Here is a 16,763-nt window from a genome sequence, read left to right as displayed (position 1 = left end):
GGGCTGAGCCCAGCCCTGTCCCCGGCAGGGACTCCAGCAAATGCTGGCTTCTTGTTTTCTTTCAGAGCTGCTACAGAAGATGAGCTCTGTGCTTCCTTCAGTTGGGCCTGCCCCCAACATATATATTCTCCGGCCTCGGCCTCGTGATCCTTCATTTAGCTCTTGTTCTTTCTTCTTTGACGAGAGTTTGTTCATTACTCTTCTGTAACCACTAATAATGGCAGTTAGGGGGAAAGAAGGAAGCACAGCAGGATGATTTATCCAGAGCATCGGAATTACTGTATGGAGAGAGAAGGCGCGTCAGCACCGATGGATATTTATGGGGAAGCTGTATATTACGGCTTTGCTCGTTAAGATGCTGTAGTTAAGATTCTGTGAATGTTAATGATCTGTATTAGAGGAATAATGACGGATTCACAGCGGCGGCGGCAGCAGTTAACAGATACCCCACGCACAGATCTTCTAGTCACTTGATGAATGCCACAGAAGGAACAGGCACACATGACACCTGTGCATGGAAGAGCTACTGTCCTTCCTTCTGCACACAGGAAGCGCTACCCACAAAAAGCAGCAGGAGCAAGATGTCCAGGCTTTTGGGTCTCAAGCATATTGGTTTTAGAGGCCATGTGGTCCAGCAGGAAAATAAACCCGTTTGAGGCAGGGCTGCCCCAGACCCTGGTTTGTTCAAAGCAGACCTTGTTTATGCCTGTTGTCTTGGTGTAATTGTTAATAGCAATACTTCTCTCCTTTCGTTTTGGAAGTGGACCCATCTGGAGGATAAACTAGGTCACTCTAGCTTTAGGGTCAAAGAGGTGGACTAGAGGGATAGCTTAGCTCTGCTTCTCTGGGCTGTACTCAGCGATTTAATGCCTCTGTTCCTTGGCATGCCACTGAGTCTTGAGGACACCCACTGTTAGAGTACTTTGGGACAATTATGAGATAACAATGCATAGTGTCTAGCCCAGTGGGGTGCTCAATATTTGTTATTGACACTTGTTTGTCATCCTTGCTGTGGTGGCTTGAAAACTGCCTTCCAAGAACTCTGTCTGGTGCTTGGGAAACTGGTCCCTAGTTGGAGGCCCTGTTAAGTTTAGGAGTACATCTTTGCTGGGGGGACATGTAACATTGATGGTAGGCTTGTGAGTTTACACAACCCCACCCTACTTCCAGTTTGGTCTCTCTGTCTTCTGCTTGCAGAGGACCCGTGATGTCTGTTTCCTGCTCCTGATGACATGTCTGTTACTTGCTGCTGTGCCTCTCCACCATGACAGACTCTTATGCCTCTGCAAGCGTAAACCAAAATAAACTCTTCCATAAGTCACTTTTGATCATGAAGTTTTATCACAACAACAACAACAGCAACAACAACAGCAGCAACAGCAACAACAAATCTAACTAATGTGCTTGCCATAGAGGACGGATCATGTCTCTTCCACCCCCGACTAATGGGCTAAAGTCCTAGCTCTCAATATGGCTTTCTCCTTCTCCCTCTCTCCCTGCCTCCTCATCTCTAGCCCTCAAGCAGACGCCATGGTAGGATGCGATCTGAAATGCAGGGACAGCTTTCATCTTGATCTGGGACTCTGCAGCCTGCACAGGTTATAAACACAGTTGCTTCTATTGCTTAGGCTTGATCTTGATCATGGTAGGATGGTCATGGTAGGATGCGATCTGAAATGCAGGGACAGCTTTCATCTTGATCTGGGACTCTGCAGCCTGCACAGGTTGTAAACACAGTTGCTTCTATTGCTTCGGCTACCACCCTGCCTCGGGTGCTTTGCTCTGGCAGCTCAAATGGCTGCCACAACCCCAAGAGCCGTCCGTCTGTGGGACACTACAGCAGGTTCGACATCATCCTGGGTGGTCAGTTAAGCTGACTAGGGATGCCATAGCCTAGGGCTCTTTACACCCCCACTAGCAGACTGCAGGCACTCTAGCAACTGAGGCAGGAGTCACTCATGCTCATGTCTTCAAGCCCTGACTAGAGTCTACATAATGGCTCACAATAATAATTATGACCACTGTTTTACTGAGTACTTACTATGCACCAGGCATGGTTATAAATGTCTAATATGAATTATTTATTTAAAACTCAAAAAAAACAAAAAAACAAAAAAACAAAAACTCTGTGAGGCAAGTGCCATAGCCATTATCCATGCCTCATGGGAAGCCATAGTTGGCACAGCTGGTAATTGAGGGATACAAAATTGAAGCTTGGCTAGCTGGTCTACAAAACTCACACTCAACTGCATTCCTCTATGTCCTGCCACTTCTATCTAGTTTATGACACAATGCTACCGTAATGGCATGTCTTCTCTTATTCTTTCTCTAACATAACAAAGGAAAGTGGCTCTGTGTGTTGTGTCAACTGGTCACTAGAAAATCCAGGAATTTGCAGAGAGTTGTACACCTAAGAAGTAGAAGGTCCTGATTTACTCCCAACTTCCTGGTCTCTCCGTTGCCACAGTCTCCCAACATAGAAAATCCAAGTTGGAGATAGGAAATACTGTGAAGGACCTCTGCTTCTGCCTTTCCACTTCATCTACAGAATCAGTGAGCAGGGCCCTCTGGACAATGGCTTCCAGACTATTCTCTCTCCATCCCTTCCCTTCTAGAATCTTCTATACTTTAGAGTATATCCTTCAGACAGTGTACTCCTACTGAGAAAGTCTTGAAGGTTGAACTCAGCCTCAGCCATCTCTCCTCTTCTCCCCTTTGGTCTGCTTCGACAGCATCCTGCATAGCTTGTGTTATAGCAATAAAGCCTTCTGGGTTCCAGGGGCAGGCATTTTAGCAGAGGAGTGGAGTAGCCATCATCTTATTCAGACATGGTTTTCCAGTGCACTACCCTGAAAACATGATACCAGGCAGCTACACAGGTGTCACTCACTCCTTTCAAGAACATTGCCATCCATCAAAACTGAGTTTCAGGTGTGATTCCACAGCAGGCTGCCTAAAACCCCCCTGGACTCCACTCCCCACTAACTCAACCCAGGTTTTCTACCTTGAGAGAGAAAGCTAGACTTTGCTCAAATGAATAACTTTATACGCTCCAAATGGGAGCCACCGACAAAGATGCAGGGGCTTACTGCTTACTGTCTTTGGCTAGAACATGAAGACAGCTGTTGGCAAGACTGATGCATGAATTAGTGTAGATTTAGAGACATAGATCTGGGTGTTCTGAAGTGACAAATCTCAAAGGGAAGGGAGGCACCTGGTCCTTTTCGCCCTATTACTCCAGCTCCCAAAGCTCATTATCCCAAACGTAGCACCAGCTCTGTATGGTTTTCCAGATCTACTCACTATTTCCTCCAACCAGCTTAGCTCTTTCCTCTCCAGTCTTGTTCCTACACGGAATTCACAGAGGTAGTCACTTAGCCTAGGCCTCAATCTCTCTGCCCTAAGAATTAGTCTTGCCCTTTCTCTACCCTATATTGTAGGGGAAACTTTGTGTGTGTAGACATCTCTGCTCAGTCCCTTGACAGTGAGTTTCTACCTATGTTGATCAGTAGGAGGCAGCAGGTGGAGGCTGCATACTGCCCAGGTGTCTGCCACAATGACTGTGAGTGGCTGAGTCTCCAGCTTGCTGTTAGCCTCCACAGACAGCTCCTCCCTCTCTCTGTGGGCAGCCTCTGGTCCAGGGCTTTGCTAAGTCCACTTCTTCCTCTTCCCTGGCCCCTTCTAACTATTACTAATTTGGGCTATCCAGCAGCCTTGTTGAGCTAGGCTTTTCTGCTCCTCCAGTAACTTGTAACTAGCTCCCCACAATAAATTCTCTCTATTAAGCCACCTGGCATGTCTTCCCCGAGTCTCTTACTGGTCGCACTTAGATAATTATATTAGCACTTTAATGGTCTCCCCACCTGCTAAGCCACCTGTCGCAGGCCACCGGATAGGCACTGAGAAACACAGGTCTAACTGTGACCAGAAAGCACCAAAATCTTTCTCATACACCCCAGTTCCCCTGCTTATTCAGGATCTTTTTGCTTGCTAGGGCAAGTTTCCTCCAGTGTCCTTGTCCTTTGCTTCCATGGAAACACTCTGTGATCATTTGAGGTGAGCCATCCCTTTCTGAGTTATTCCAGACTTTTCTTCTCCCATTTCAGTACTCTGGAATATTCAGCTCTCTCTTTCTTAAACCTGTTCCTGTTTCTCCAGAGGCAAACTCTTCTGGTCTATAAGATCCCACTGGAAGAGCATGTCCTGGCCGAGGCCTTCATCCCACTCCCTCAGGAGCTTTCTGCCTTCTACCCTACTCCTGTGGCTTTTTAACATTGCTTCTTGTAGCCTTGGTTATTTGTATTAATCATTATTTTCTATGCCTGGCCTTCTCTAACTGTCAAGATTCTTCATTGACCTTCATTTCCATCTTTATGCTGATAGAAAACAAAATAGTATCTCAAAGGTGGCAGAGTCATAGTAAATATGTGCTCACTAAATGAATGAATGAGATTCTAAGAGAGCACTTTAAGGCAAGTGGTCATGGCACACACCTTTAATGCTGGCACTTCAGAGGCAGAGGCATGCAGTTCTCAGTGAGTTCAAGGCCAGCCTGGTTTATACAGCTAGTTTCTAGACTACCAGGGCTACACAGAGAAACTCTGTCTTGAAAATGCCAGAGAAGGAGGGAGAAAGGGAGGGAAGGAAGGAGTGATGGGGGAGAGGGAGAGAGAGAAGAGAGAAGAGATAGAGATTATTAAAGAGACCTCATAATTTGTTAAGAGTCCTAGGCTCTGGGAGTAGGAGAATTAAGAAAGGTCTATTGGTGGGGTATTACAAGTGCAAGACCAATAGAGATTTTCTCCCACATCTATCACAACAGTATGGGAAGAATTTGGATTTTGGGTGAGTTTAAATCAGAAGCCTCATTTAAATCTATGAGGATTCAGGATTCTGCTTCAGGACAACTTTTATAAGCAAGTTTAAAGGGAAGGACCTAAGGAACATTGCGATGGGCCACCTTCCTCTTCCCCTCTGTAAATACATGGACTCAAAATTATGTCCACCAAAGGAACATCTGAAGGGGCCAGCTTCCCTTTCCTGTCTGGAAATGCATGGGATCAGCTTCCCTTCCCTCCTTCAGTTTCTCCTCTTGTGTGACATCTCTGTTAACTGCCTTGCAATAATTATAATTTCTGTACAATGTGGTGCTTAATGAGGAAGTGAAACTGACAAATGTTCAGACTAGATTTAATCCAATTATGCAACATCTTGATCCAGATTTCCAACTAAAGGAAAAACCAACTGGCGAATTGTGAATGAAAATTTATTTGCCATAAAAGATGGGAATTGCAGGGGGGAAGTAGTGAATAGTTGTCAAGAGAATTCTTGCAATTCTTCACTTTAATGGATTGACTCTTCCTACATTTGTAGCCGAGAAGCTGAATTAAAACTTTGAGCAGGGAGAATCAGACATATGCCGGCTGTCGGGGCACAGGGGCCTCGTATAGAAATGTACAGTGTGTGCAGTAGAAGAGGCAACTGTGGCAAAGTGAGAATTTTCTTGATCCTCAGAAGTGGGGCTACATCCAGTAGGATTTGTTCCTTGGCATCCACAGATGTCTCTTTAACATCAGGAGACTACAGCAGGCTGCTTGGCAGAGCGAAGGTGCAGGAGTAAATGTAACATGATCTCCTCATTTGAAGCTCTGTCTAACTGAGGAAAGGGGTGTTTGAAGCCAGCCAGGAGTGCTGGGCCCCAGGAGGCAATACTAATATTTATAAACATTCTGAAAACAAAGGATGTTAGGAGACAGATGTGAGGCCTGGGTGCTGGGGTTACTGATTCATACCAGGGAGGATCCGGAGAGTAGAGGAGGATTTCAGAGGGTACAGTGCTAGCCTAATATGATGGAGGCCTTGGTTTGACCACCAACACCTTATGGGTAGTAGCATACAGAACCTTTTCCCCTACACTTCAAAAGTAGAAGCTTCAAGATCTGGAGTTCAAAGTCTTCCTTAGACTCAGGTGGTTCTTAGGTCATGGACTACATAATGCACTTAGCAGCCTGTTAGAGACTTAGGCCCTCCATCTCCTGCATCAGGCTTCCCACATACCCCTCTCTGAACAATGGAATAAGTCTCCCTGCCTTAATGGTCTCATCCTGAAAAATAATAAAACACCTTATGTTTCAATGACAATTGTGTGGCTGCCTGAGTCACACAACCTAGGGTTCGATTCTTGGCTCTGTCATTTCCCAGTTCTGCACGTGTGGGTGATGGGAGCCTCACATCCAGTTTTCTTTATGTGGCATGTGTACACACCACCAAGACCCAAGCTACGGGAAAGCAATGAATGAAATCCAGAGCTCGAGCTGCCCACAACATATAACAGATGCTCTGTAAATTCTAGTTACTTTTCTCACAGCTAAATTAGCCTTAAATTCCTAGTACATATGGTTAGTGCCTGGCACTATAAAACCAAGAAAGGCACTGAATTGCAGGTTGAATGTCAAATCCCATTACTGGGATGTTTATCACTTCCAGTGTGGCTCCTTTTTCAGTGTGTACAGATCTACTGCCCAGATCTCAGACTTTCTTGAAGGAAACTAGGAAGGAATGTGTTTTCTGGATAGCTGTTCCATGGTGGAGGCTTGCTCAGGGAGTTGACTTGATTAGCACCTGATAAACTGCTTCAGACCCAAAGCACTAACTTCACAGGACAAACCCATCATTCGTTGCTGTGTGTCTCAGAGTACACCCCTATGAGTCAGGGAGATAAAGAAACTAGAGTGGGTCTCAGTTATATCTGATTTGGTAGCGGAGGCATTAGGAGAAGCTTAAAGGATAAACACTGCCCACTTGAGATGGACGTGGGAGCAAATGGAACATGACTAGGTGAGTAACTCTGAACCCCACTAGGGGCGGTAACAAGGAACCATTTATGATGCTCCAGTATCTTAGGAGAAGTAGACTGTCCATTCAGTGAAGCTGCCTCACCCTCTGGACATCAGCTCTGATGGTCTAAACTTTCCTTGTCTTGAGCCCATATTTACCCTCTCTTGTCCTGTCACTAGTGTCTCATCTCTTGGACATAAATAGAGGCAATACAGACCAATTGAGGCAGCAAGCATCAGGAGTAGCTTAGCAACCTGGGGCTCTATCGGGTCTGGGTCGTACATGCATGCCTCCTATAATAATGTGCTTAGCAGCCTGAGAGTCTTACCTGCACATACTATGCGTGTACCTTACTCCAAACACTGCATTTTAGCAGCCTGATAGAAACCTAAGTCCTCCACCTCCTACATCAAGCTTCCCACATACCCCTCTCTGAACAACGGAATAAGTCTCCCTGCCTTAACAATTATCAAAATGAGATCCTATGTAAGCTTACTCAGGTTGTGTCTTGGTATAGAAGGTAGGAAAGCAGCTGATCTTGGGTAAACTGGTTTTGTGTGTGTGTGTGTGTGTGTGTGTGTGTGTGTGTGTAAACATAAGGCAAACTGTCCTCAAAGTGAATTTTTGGCAAAAAAAATTCTCACTGACCTTCTTATGCTTATGTTGTGCATCTAATGTACTGTGATATAATTAAAATCAGATGCATCATGGGAAATGTTATAGAGAAATAGTAGAGAAATAGCTAAATAACTTATATATATATATATATATAAAATATGTTATATATATATAATGTTATATAACCTGTAGAGAAATAGTTATATAGCTTAATCAAACTAGATTACCCCCAAACGACACTTCTTTTTTTTTTTTAACAATTTAATTATTATTATAAATAAGTACACTGTAGTTGTCTTCAGATGCACCAGAAGAGGGCATCAGATCCTATTACAGATGGTTGTGAACTACCATCTGTGGTTGCTGGGATTTGAACTCAGGACCTTCGGAAGAGCAGTCTGTGCTCTTACCCGCTGAGCCATCTCTCCAGCCCCAAACCACACTTCTTAGTAACCAAACTCCTTTATTTTTGTATCTCATAAAGGAGGCCCTCCACAGAAACCCTGTGACTTGTCACTCATATTCCACTGTCCGTCTTCACAGTGAATTCTTCTTTAATCTGTGCTGTTGCTACATCTGAAGAAAATTGCCTTGCCACTTGGCAATCTGTGTATACCTTTATTTTATTCCTGAGTAAGAAGCCAAGAATGGGAAACACCCAGCCCCAGCACTGCTTACTGCTAACTGCACCCTTCTCGGTATTTACTTCTCTAGGGTCTCTTGCAAGCAGCTCTATCCTATTTGAAAACAGTGATTTCACATGCACTGAACCTCCCAGGGGTTCCAGGTGTCAGAAGATGATGGTCAGTGCTTTCATTATGCACAGGAGGAGAAACAGCTTCGGGATGTTGAAGAAACTGAGAAAGATTTCAACCAAAGTAAGGAAGAATTTCAGGGAGGCATCTGGTTATTCCTTTGGTTCTAGATCCATGTTTCATTTCAAGGCAACTAATGCCCTATCCAAGGTATCAATTTGACCATCTTCTTATTTGCCATCATGTCAAGACTCTTAAGAATCTCAGTGAGACTGATTTTTGAAGGCTGGGCAGGGAGAGCGGATTCTGACAGGATTCACAATTATTACTAATAATCAGAAAGTCTTCTATGACTAACACTACTTACTATATAAGAGTTTTAAGTGGGGGCAATTACAAGGTTCAGGATAAAACCTTTTTTAGGCATAAAAATGTTACAAAGGGGATGAGGGCCATGGAGAAGAAAAGCACTGTTTCCCATCTAAGATGACACAAAGGGTTGGGTCTGTGTTACTGAAACAGCTGAGTGTAGAGGGGAAGTCTCACCCTCCTTGGTGTCACAGTGTCTCAAACAGGTACTCAGGCGCCTGAGGGCACCTCTCAGCCCAGCAGCCCCACACTGGGACTAAATCACTCCCAAAGGCTAATTCAGTGCATAAAGCTCTCAATAATAAATGCAGTAATGTCACACTTAGCAGCTTGTGTCTCCACTCAGGTACATTCCTGATAGTCACCCCAAAAGGCCGGATATTTAGCTAAAAGCATGTCCAGCATTATGAGCTGGCAGATACAAAGAATGTGTGTATTTCCTCTCTCTCTGACACGGGAGTGGATGATGAGTTCATCAGCCCAGAGTGCTGCTAGGTAAGGACAATATGGACCCGGGCGTCAAAACACTCTGCGATCTAATCAGTCTCCAAGGGGCTGGCATTGTGCCTGGGGGTTTGTTCTGATCCTGCTCATCTACAGAGTTTTGCTCAAGTTATAATTTCCATCCTAAAATCTTTCTATCTCTTTACAGCTAACTTCCCATCATCATATATACCCAGCATGTATGCCCTTGGCATTGCAAGACCTTTCCATAAAAGTATACTTGTGGATTTAAGATTACAAAAGAGATTAGCCCCCTGTACAAAGCTTCCTACTGTCAAGACCAGGAAAAGAGATGAAGTGTGTATTTCTAGGTGAGGGTGGGATTAAGGATTATTTTGGTTTAGAGTTCCCAGGAAACAGTGTGGGAAGGGTGCGTGTATATGCAGGATGACCCTAAGAAAAACATTTGCTGGAAGGACAGCCCAGACTCATGGTAAAGAAAGCAGACAAAGGTACCAGATCCTATAGAAATCAGGATAAGAAAGGGCTGAGCTGAGTTATGAATCAGGTGGAGACAGAGGTATACGGACAGGTAACTGAGCCGGAGGGAGGAGAGAAAAGCAGGCAGCAAGCTTTCATAAGCAGCTGGGTCTCAAGCAAGGTGAGGCAGGGGGTGAACATTGAGAAACAGTAAATTCTAATAATCCTCAAACTCTGGCATCTCTGGCCCATCTGATGTTTCTGATGTCAAGGCCATTGCTGCTGACATCTGAGATGCTGAGCTGCTCCCTGGGGTTCTGGGACAGTGGGCTCATGTCACCTACCACACCCACAGAACTTGACTGGTGTGCATGTGTCTGTTTATGGGAAGAGGATTTACCATCAACATCTCAAGGAGACCAGAAACCTCAGAAAGTGTTACTTCGGAGACAGGATGTGATTCCTGTCCCCTGGCAGTTCACAGATAATTAGGTAAAAGCAATGGAATGACAGCTGGCGACTTCTGAATCCTCACTGGGCTCTGTGCTGATGGAGACTAGCTCACAGCATCCTCTGACAAACCCGCTAAGACAGGCACCAGCATTTAAGCTCCATCTTCAGAAGAACAAATCGAGACTTAGAGGAGCTAATACAGCAGCCGAAGTCACAAAGCTCAGGCATAAATGATGAGGCTGAACTCCAGTCCAAGCGCCCCTGATCACAAAGGCTATGCTTCCAGTCACTGGAGAATACCACTCTTGGACAATGATAAAAACATCATTACAAGCTCTATACAAGTGAATTCAAAACAGCAGTTTCTTAGGGATTCCAGGACAGTTGCAGAGAAACTATTTTAACCGAATCTTGACTGTTTAAGTGAGAATGTTTGTAGCATGACTAGTGATGTGTGAGGGGAAGATGGAGATTTGTGGTGAGAGAAAGGCGGGCGCCCGAGAGTCTGATCACCTAGGCTGTCTCCAGGCGCAGACATTCAATGGCTGAGGGCTCTAGGTTGGGAGGCTAGGGTACCCAACAGGCCAGCCTACAGAGCGAACAATCAGAAATCACCCCAGATAATGGCAAAATATAGGCAAGGTGACATGAGAAGAAAGCCCAGAACTGAGATAGCAAACATTTTCCAACTTGATTATAATAATTCAGTAGGGATTTCACATGCCGACTGCAATACACGGATTGCATGAGAGACCCTCCCATACACTCTCCATGTATTCATTAGCCTTCGCACTAAATCTACAACATCTACCAAAATGTACATCCTATTTTCTAAATGTGAATAGGATAGACTTGAATGACTTTGGCGGAAGAATGCCTTCGCCTCAGAGGGCCTCGGTGTCTCCACTCACACTCTGGAACCCTCGTCACCGCAAGGTGACTCTGACCTGTTGGAAGAGGAGACATTACGTGGAAGACAATGCTTTTGCTTTTCCTGAGGCCAACCTGGACTATAGTTAACCAAACCCCTGTTCTGTGAGCTGGCTCAGCGGGGATAGACTGCCTCTGGGCACACAAGTATAACCTAAGTCGCATAAGCCAAGGAACCCTGGGAAAGGCAGAAAGAAGAAGAACCACATGGCTAGCTCACAGACCTGTAAGAAGTAAAGAGCAGTGATGCTTACACCTGAGTTTTGTGAGTAGATCATTTTGTATTAGAAACCGTGCATGTACCTGTTGTCTTCCATATGTCTTGCCCAGTAAGCCTTTAATGGAATGAGTCTCCATTTGAGATGTCTTTGAGGTTATATTAAAGAGTATTCGGGTCAAAGAAAATTGAAAAATACTCAATTTATGTAATATATATTCATAACTCAAAATATATTTTTATTGCATATTCATGCATAAATACACATTAACATTCAGAGTATATTTTTAAATGTATTAAACACCTGAAAACATTAACAGTTTGATTTTTGGAAGTCACTGATGAACATCTCATTGGCCAGTGCTCCTCCAAACACCGGCTTGGAAATGTATGCTGTCTTTCTTTGCTCTGTTGAGGACACAGATAAGCCTCAAGAGCCACCATGGGCTGAGCAGGCAACTGACTGGGTGGATTCAAGGTCTGCATGTCTCCTTTTATCTTACTCATAGCTTATATTATGTTATATTACATTACCATATAAACTTCTACTTTTTGGAAGAAAAGATTACAGCTAAATAAGGTTTAAAATTAAACTGTGCAATTGCTATTTTTAATTCTAGATGTTCTAAAAATAGGTAAGAGATATATTGATTCACTCTTAAAATGCAAGAATTATTGTGGTCTTCAGATGAGTACGTAGTAAAATCAATGGACCCCCATTCTTTCTCTAGCCTTCTCTGTGACATATAAATGGCTCCAAGGTGCTCTGGGTAGAAAGCCTATGCAGATTCTTAATTCTGTCAGGCCATCTCCTTACTATTTTATTATGTACTGGTCTCTCTTTAGAAAATGTTAAGCACTGTAATGACTCTAAACAGTTTCCATGGGACTGCCACTCTGGGCCCATCCCCAGGCAGCATAACACAAAACAAAACCCCAAAATAACTTCGCCAAGTCAGCAAAACGTTTTGGCTTTGACTGCGGCAGAGCTTCTGATGTGGGAGGAGAGAGGTGCAGGTGTGCGTGCGTGTGCGTGCGTTTCCATGTGTGTGTTCAGAAAGCCATCTGTCAGCTTGGTATTCCAAGCTACGATGAAAAAAAAAAAACCCACACATGTTTATGAAGGTTGGAGGCAGAACAGGGCACAAGCTGTTGAAGGCAAAGTGCAGGGTGTGGCTGGGCAAGGGGCTGCTACAACAGCGACCACTGTCTGCATCTGAGATCCTGCTCTAGGGGGAAGAAGAACTGAAGGCATAAGCTTTGGATCCAGAGACATCCACTCCTTCCACAGTCATTCATTTTCAGTTTTGTTCATTCACTCGCTCTCACACACCTGCTGTGCAGCTATTCTGTGCTAATGGGCTCTAGTAGTCACGGATAGGGCATCACCCCCATCTTCGATAGACACACAAGTAATTTAAAGCACATGTATTCAGTTCTATCCACAGATACTATAAACTGAGTGCTTGATAGAAACCCTGAGAATCCAATGGTTTTCTATTGCCATTACAAACACAAGAAGACTAACAGACTAAATAGAGAAAAGGACCCAGGCAACCTCACAAAAGCAGTAATGAAGCCAGGTCTCAAACCCAGATCCCTGTCTCCACATGGGACATTACCTCCATGCTCGAAGACAGCTACATTTCAGGCAGAGTGCTGGGTTCCTGAACTACAACAGCCATAATTTCTCTGAATACTTTTTGGGGCACACAAGAGCCAGTGGCTCATGTAGACAAATTAGAAAAAAAACCAACAACATTCACTGTTATCATTGCAAAGGGAAGTCCAAAAGCTCACAGAAAGGCCAGTAACCCTGTTTGAGGTAAAGAAGGCTTCCCAAAGGAGGGGCACACACAATTTGAGAAGTTGACTGTCCCCAGATTGGTCAAAACTGTCAGCTCAAGCCATTGTTTTTGCCTCCCCGAGGGAGATGTGTAGTAGCAGCCCCACCCCACGGCTCCCTGGCTAATGGGCACAAGCAGGGCTCCCTTTGCTTCCTATCTCTTTCTGGATGAGGACAGCATCAAATGGGGCAACCTGGGTAGTTACAGAAGGGGTTCTCACAGCAGAGAGCTGACCCCTGAAAAAAATATATTGCCAGCGGGGCGGGGCTTTATGCCAACGCTTGTAGGGCATCCAGACAGCAGAGCAGAGGGACCAAAGGGAATTCATGCATCTCTGTGAGGCAGACTTAACTGAGACTAATATTTCAAGACATGTCACTGCTATCTTCTCTTCAAGTCAGTAACTCCCTCCTTTAGGTAGTTGATGAGTCTTGGGCCAAGCATTGTAGAAACTCTACCAAAGCTTGTGGGGTAGACAGGAGCAGGAGCTAAATGTCTGTGTTTATGTCTGTAAGCTACCGTCTGAGCCTCATGCCTCCTGCTTCTCTCAGGCCTTTGAAAATGTAGACATTTGTTACAACACTGGGTAAGTCTAGGTCTTAAGAAACAGCAATCGAACAGCCAGTGCAATCCACCCGTGTGTCTTCTACACAAACCTTCTCGTGTCTTTAGGTAACAACCTTTTAGGGTGCTGATAAACAGGGAATCTCTTTAAGTAGAAGAACCAGGAATTCTCGTAGATCCCTTCCTTAGGATAGAGACAATTGTTTTTCATTAAATATTTCCAAGCTTGCTTCCAGTCTGGCATCCAAATACCAGGGTTCACTTTTGGCAATACAAGAACCCCCGGAGACTCACGGTAGGGGTTGGGGAAGAGATGCTGTTCATAGGGGAATAAGTGTTACAGGGCCACAAAAATAGGTGTGATCAGAGCAGAAACCCCAAGTTTCTCTGATAACTAGATGAAGGAAGATCAGGCAACAGACAGAGCAGGAAGAAGGCAGGGTTTGGAGAGCTGGGCCAGAAGAGGGGCAAGAGACTTGTGAGCCAATAGAGCCTTTTAGACAGCTTGTCTGCCAGGCTAAGAGGCTTAGGGTTTTTTCCCCCTTGGAGCTATTAAGCATGGAGAGGGTGTGATCAGAATGGTTAATAAAATCAGAAAAACTAGGGCAGCAAATAGAGCATGTTTCCTCGCATATCTAAACCTGTCAGGGGCAAGTGAGTCAATCCAGGCACAAAGTGAACTGAAGGAAATTGTAATGGGGGGTAGACCAATCGAAACCCAAAAGAGCAGGCCAGTCCTCAGTGCTGCTGGCATTAGGAATAAGAGTGCCAGTCCTTCAGTGCCAGGGTAGAGCTCGGTAGAGACCCTCCAACAGATGGGGTCCAGATACACTGGGCACTGTCCTTGCCATGGCCCCACCCACCTGCTAGTGTCTTTGCAAGCCTGCTATACAGGACCTTTTCTTTAAGTCCTTGATAATGGTATCCGTCCTTACATACCTCAAAGGTCCTGACCAGCCCCTTTTTTGTTCCTTTGAAACGTCTCAACCATTTTAAGATTGGATGAGTAGAAAAGACCAACGGCATCCTATACTTGACCATGTATTATAAAGCTGCGGTTGGAGCCCTTTATTCTGGAACACCTGGGACCTTGAGCCCCTCAGGCAGAGCTGTTTGTATTATCCAACCTCATCCCTTTCCATTCACAGGAACAAGAGGAACAGACCTTTGTCCTGACTGGCCCCTTGCTCATCTGTACCATCCCTTCTTCTTGTCTCTGTCCCTGTATCCATGAGAAGCCATATGTGAGACTAATTCTGGAAGAAGATGTCCCCATCAGGTGCAGCCTCTGTGTGAATCTGGCCACCGAGGCACATGTACTTACACTTACAGGTTGACTTTTTGGCACATCATAAACACCTTCCTTCTTTTGGCTGGTGGGAACCTAGAGAGAGAAATCAAATTCAACAGTCAAAACACCGGAGTTCCACTTTATTTCTTTTTCTTTATGTAGCCCTGAATGGCCTGGACCTTGCCCTGTAGACAAGGCTGGCCTTGAACTCATAGATTTCCGTTTCTGCCTCCCAAGTGGTGGGATTAAAGGTTTGTGCCACCATCATCTGGCTTGGTGTTCCACTTTCAAAGCAGTAAGTCATCTCTGCAAGTTTGACTGTCCATGAGATGGCCCCTAAGACAGATCCAGGACCCATCCCTGAGGAGTTGCTGTTAGCTGGGAAGACCTCAAGCCTTCCCTTGAGAAAATTTTATTAAGGCAGGGGTAACTATCTTATAATAAATTTTTGCTCTTGAGCCTTTCTTAGAATCAAAGAATAGCTATGGAGAACTCAAGCATCACATGGTAGAAATGAAAAAACCAAAAACACAACAACAACAAAAGGCTAAGATTGATGTGCTATTAAAAAAAAAAAAAGAGCTCCTAGTACCTGTCAGCTTTCTACTGGGGTCCCACATAAGCCACCTGCCAATCAAAGGAAGGGCCCATATGACAGGGACACTAAGACACCAGGATCGGGAAAGTTCCTGATTAAGCTACATCCCTCCAGATCTCCCCTTGCTTCCTTCCCTGCTTATGCATCTGGCCTCCTGGGGCTACTTGCTGCCTGCAACACCCTGAGCAGGTTATCGAGCTCCTCTGGCTTTGCTGTTCTCAACAGGCCTGACTGACAATATATCTCACTCAGGTTATACTAAGAAGCAAAATGAGAAACTGGATATCAGATAAGCAAGAACTATGGAGCCCCACAATTCTGCAATATGGTAGGATGATGCTTTCTTTTGTCACACATAATCATATACATATGTATATGAACACATTTTGTGATATTAATAGTGTTGAATACTTCTCTAATGTGTCAATCAAGGGCTCAGCACTGAAACATTCCAGATTGGGAGCACTCATTAACTGCTCCTCCCCCAGACTGCCGCGGCTTTGCTCTCCTCTGCAGAGACCAAGCAGCAGTGGATTTATAATGTCCCGACAGTGGGACTGTCTTTCCAGCAGGCTGGAATGCTCCTCAGGAGCAGATAGAGTATGTCACAACCAGAAGGCCCGCTAGGAATACCCGCTGGGTAAATCATCCATACAGCAGTGTGGGGGATACTGAAAAAAAAAAAGAAATGCTTGCCAAGCATGGACCAGCCAGCTATTCCATCCCTGAGAGCAAGAACCTGAACTGACATGTTGAATTCTCCTATTTTTACCTTCGTTTAACTTAAACTCCGGACGCCAACCCTACCCTCAAACTATAGAAAGGGAGGCTTAGAGATGTTATGGACTTTGCCCCAAACTTCAGACCTGGTGGTGTCCAAACCCAGACCTTTTGGGTACCAAAACAAGACGTCTAGTCTTAATATTACTAGTCAGTTAGTTAACATGGCCCTAGGCAAGTCCCAGGAGCTGGCAGGATGGCAAACATTCCATTTTCCATAAATAGCAATATAATAACCAGGATAAGCCATTCAGAACTACAGCCATCCTTCTCTTTGATGTAGAGGAGGAAGATCAGGCCTGGAGAGGGAATTGGGGAATTGGGAATTGGGGTGGCCAGGCTCCGCAGCCCAGGCAGTTCGCTGTTTGTGGCTACACTTGTTCAGGTGGCTGCTTCAGTTACATCCTTCTCTATAAGACATCATGCCCTGCATTCCCAGAGGCCCAAGAGCATCCTTGCAGAAAAGCAGTGCTATGAGTAAGCACAGCCAGGTAGGAGATGCCCCTCCCCAAGCCCAGTTAACAGGTATCCAATGAAGAATGCCATTTCTTGGGTCCTGACAACTGGGCTCCATTTAGAA

General features: G+C 44.9%; 1 protein-coding gene across 10 annotated transcripts in view; it reads right to left on the bottom strand.

Moving 5' to 3' along the window:
• Positions 1 to 16,763, bottom strand: part of Dab1 (DAB adaptor protein 1) — a 1,131,348-nt gene that overhangs the window by 39,211 nt on the left and 1,075,374 nt on the right. For all 10 annotated transcript variants that reach the window (XM_031378030.1, XM_031378022.1, XM_031378029.1 and 7 more), the window contains one exon: positions 14,839 to 14,898. In XM_031378030.1, the coding sequence (XP_031233890.1) occupies positions 14,839 to 14,898 (60 nt within the window). The remainder of the gene's footprint in view (positions 1 to 14,838; positions 14,899 to 16,763) is intronic.

This window comes from Mastomys coucha, unplaced genomic scaffold, assembly GCF_008632895.1.
Source record: "Mastomys coucha isolate ucsf_1 unplaced genomic scaffold, UCSF_Mcou_1 pScaffold18, whole genome shotgun sequence".
NCBI lineage: Eukaryota > Metazoa > Chordata > Mammalia > Rodentia > Muridae > Mastomys > Mastomys coucha.
The sequence above is the reverse complement of the archived record's forward strand: the minus strand, read 5'-3'. Positions and strand labels throughout refer to the sequence as shown.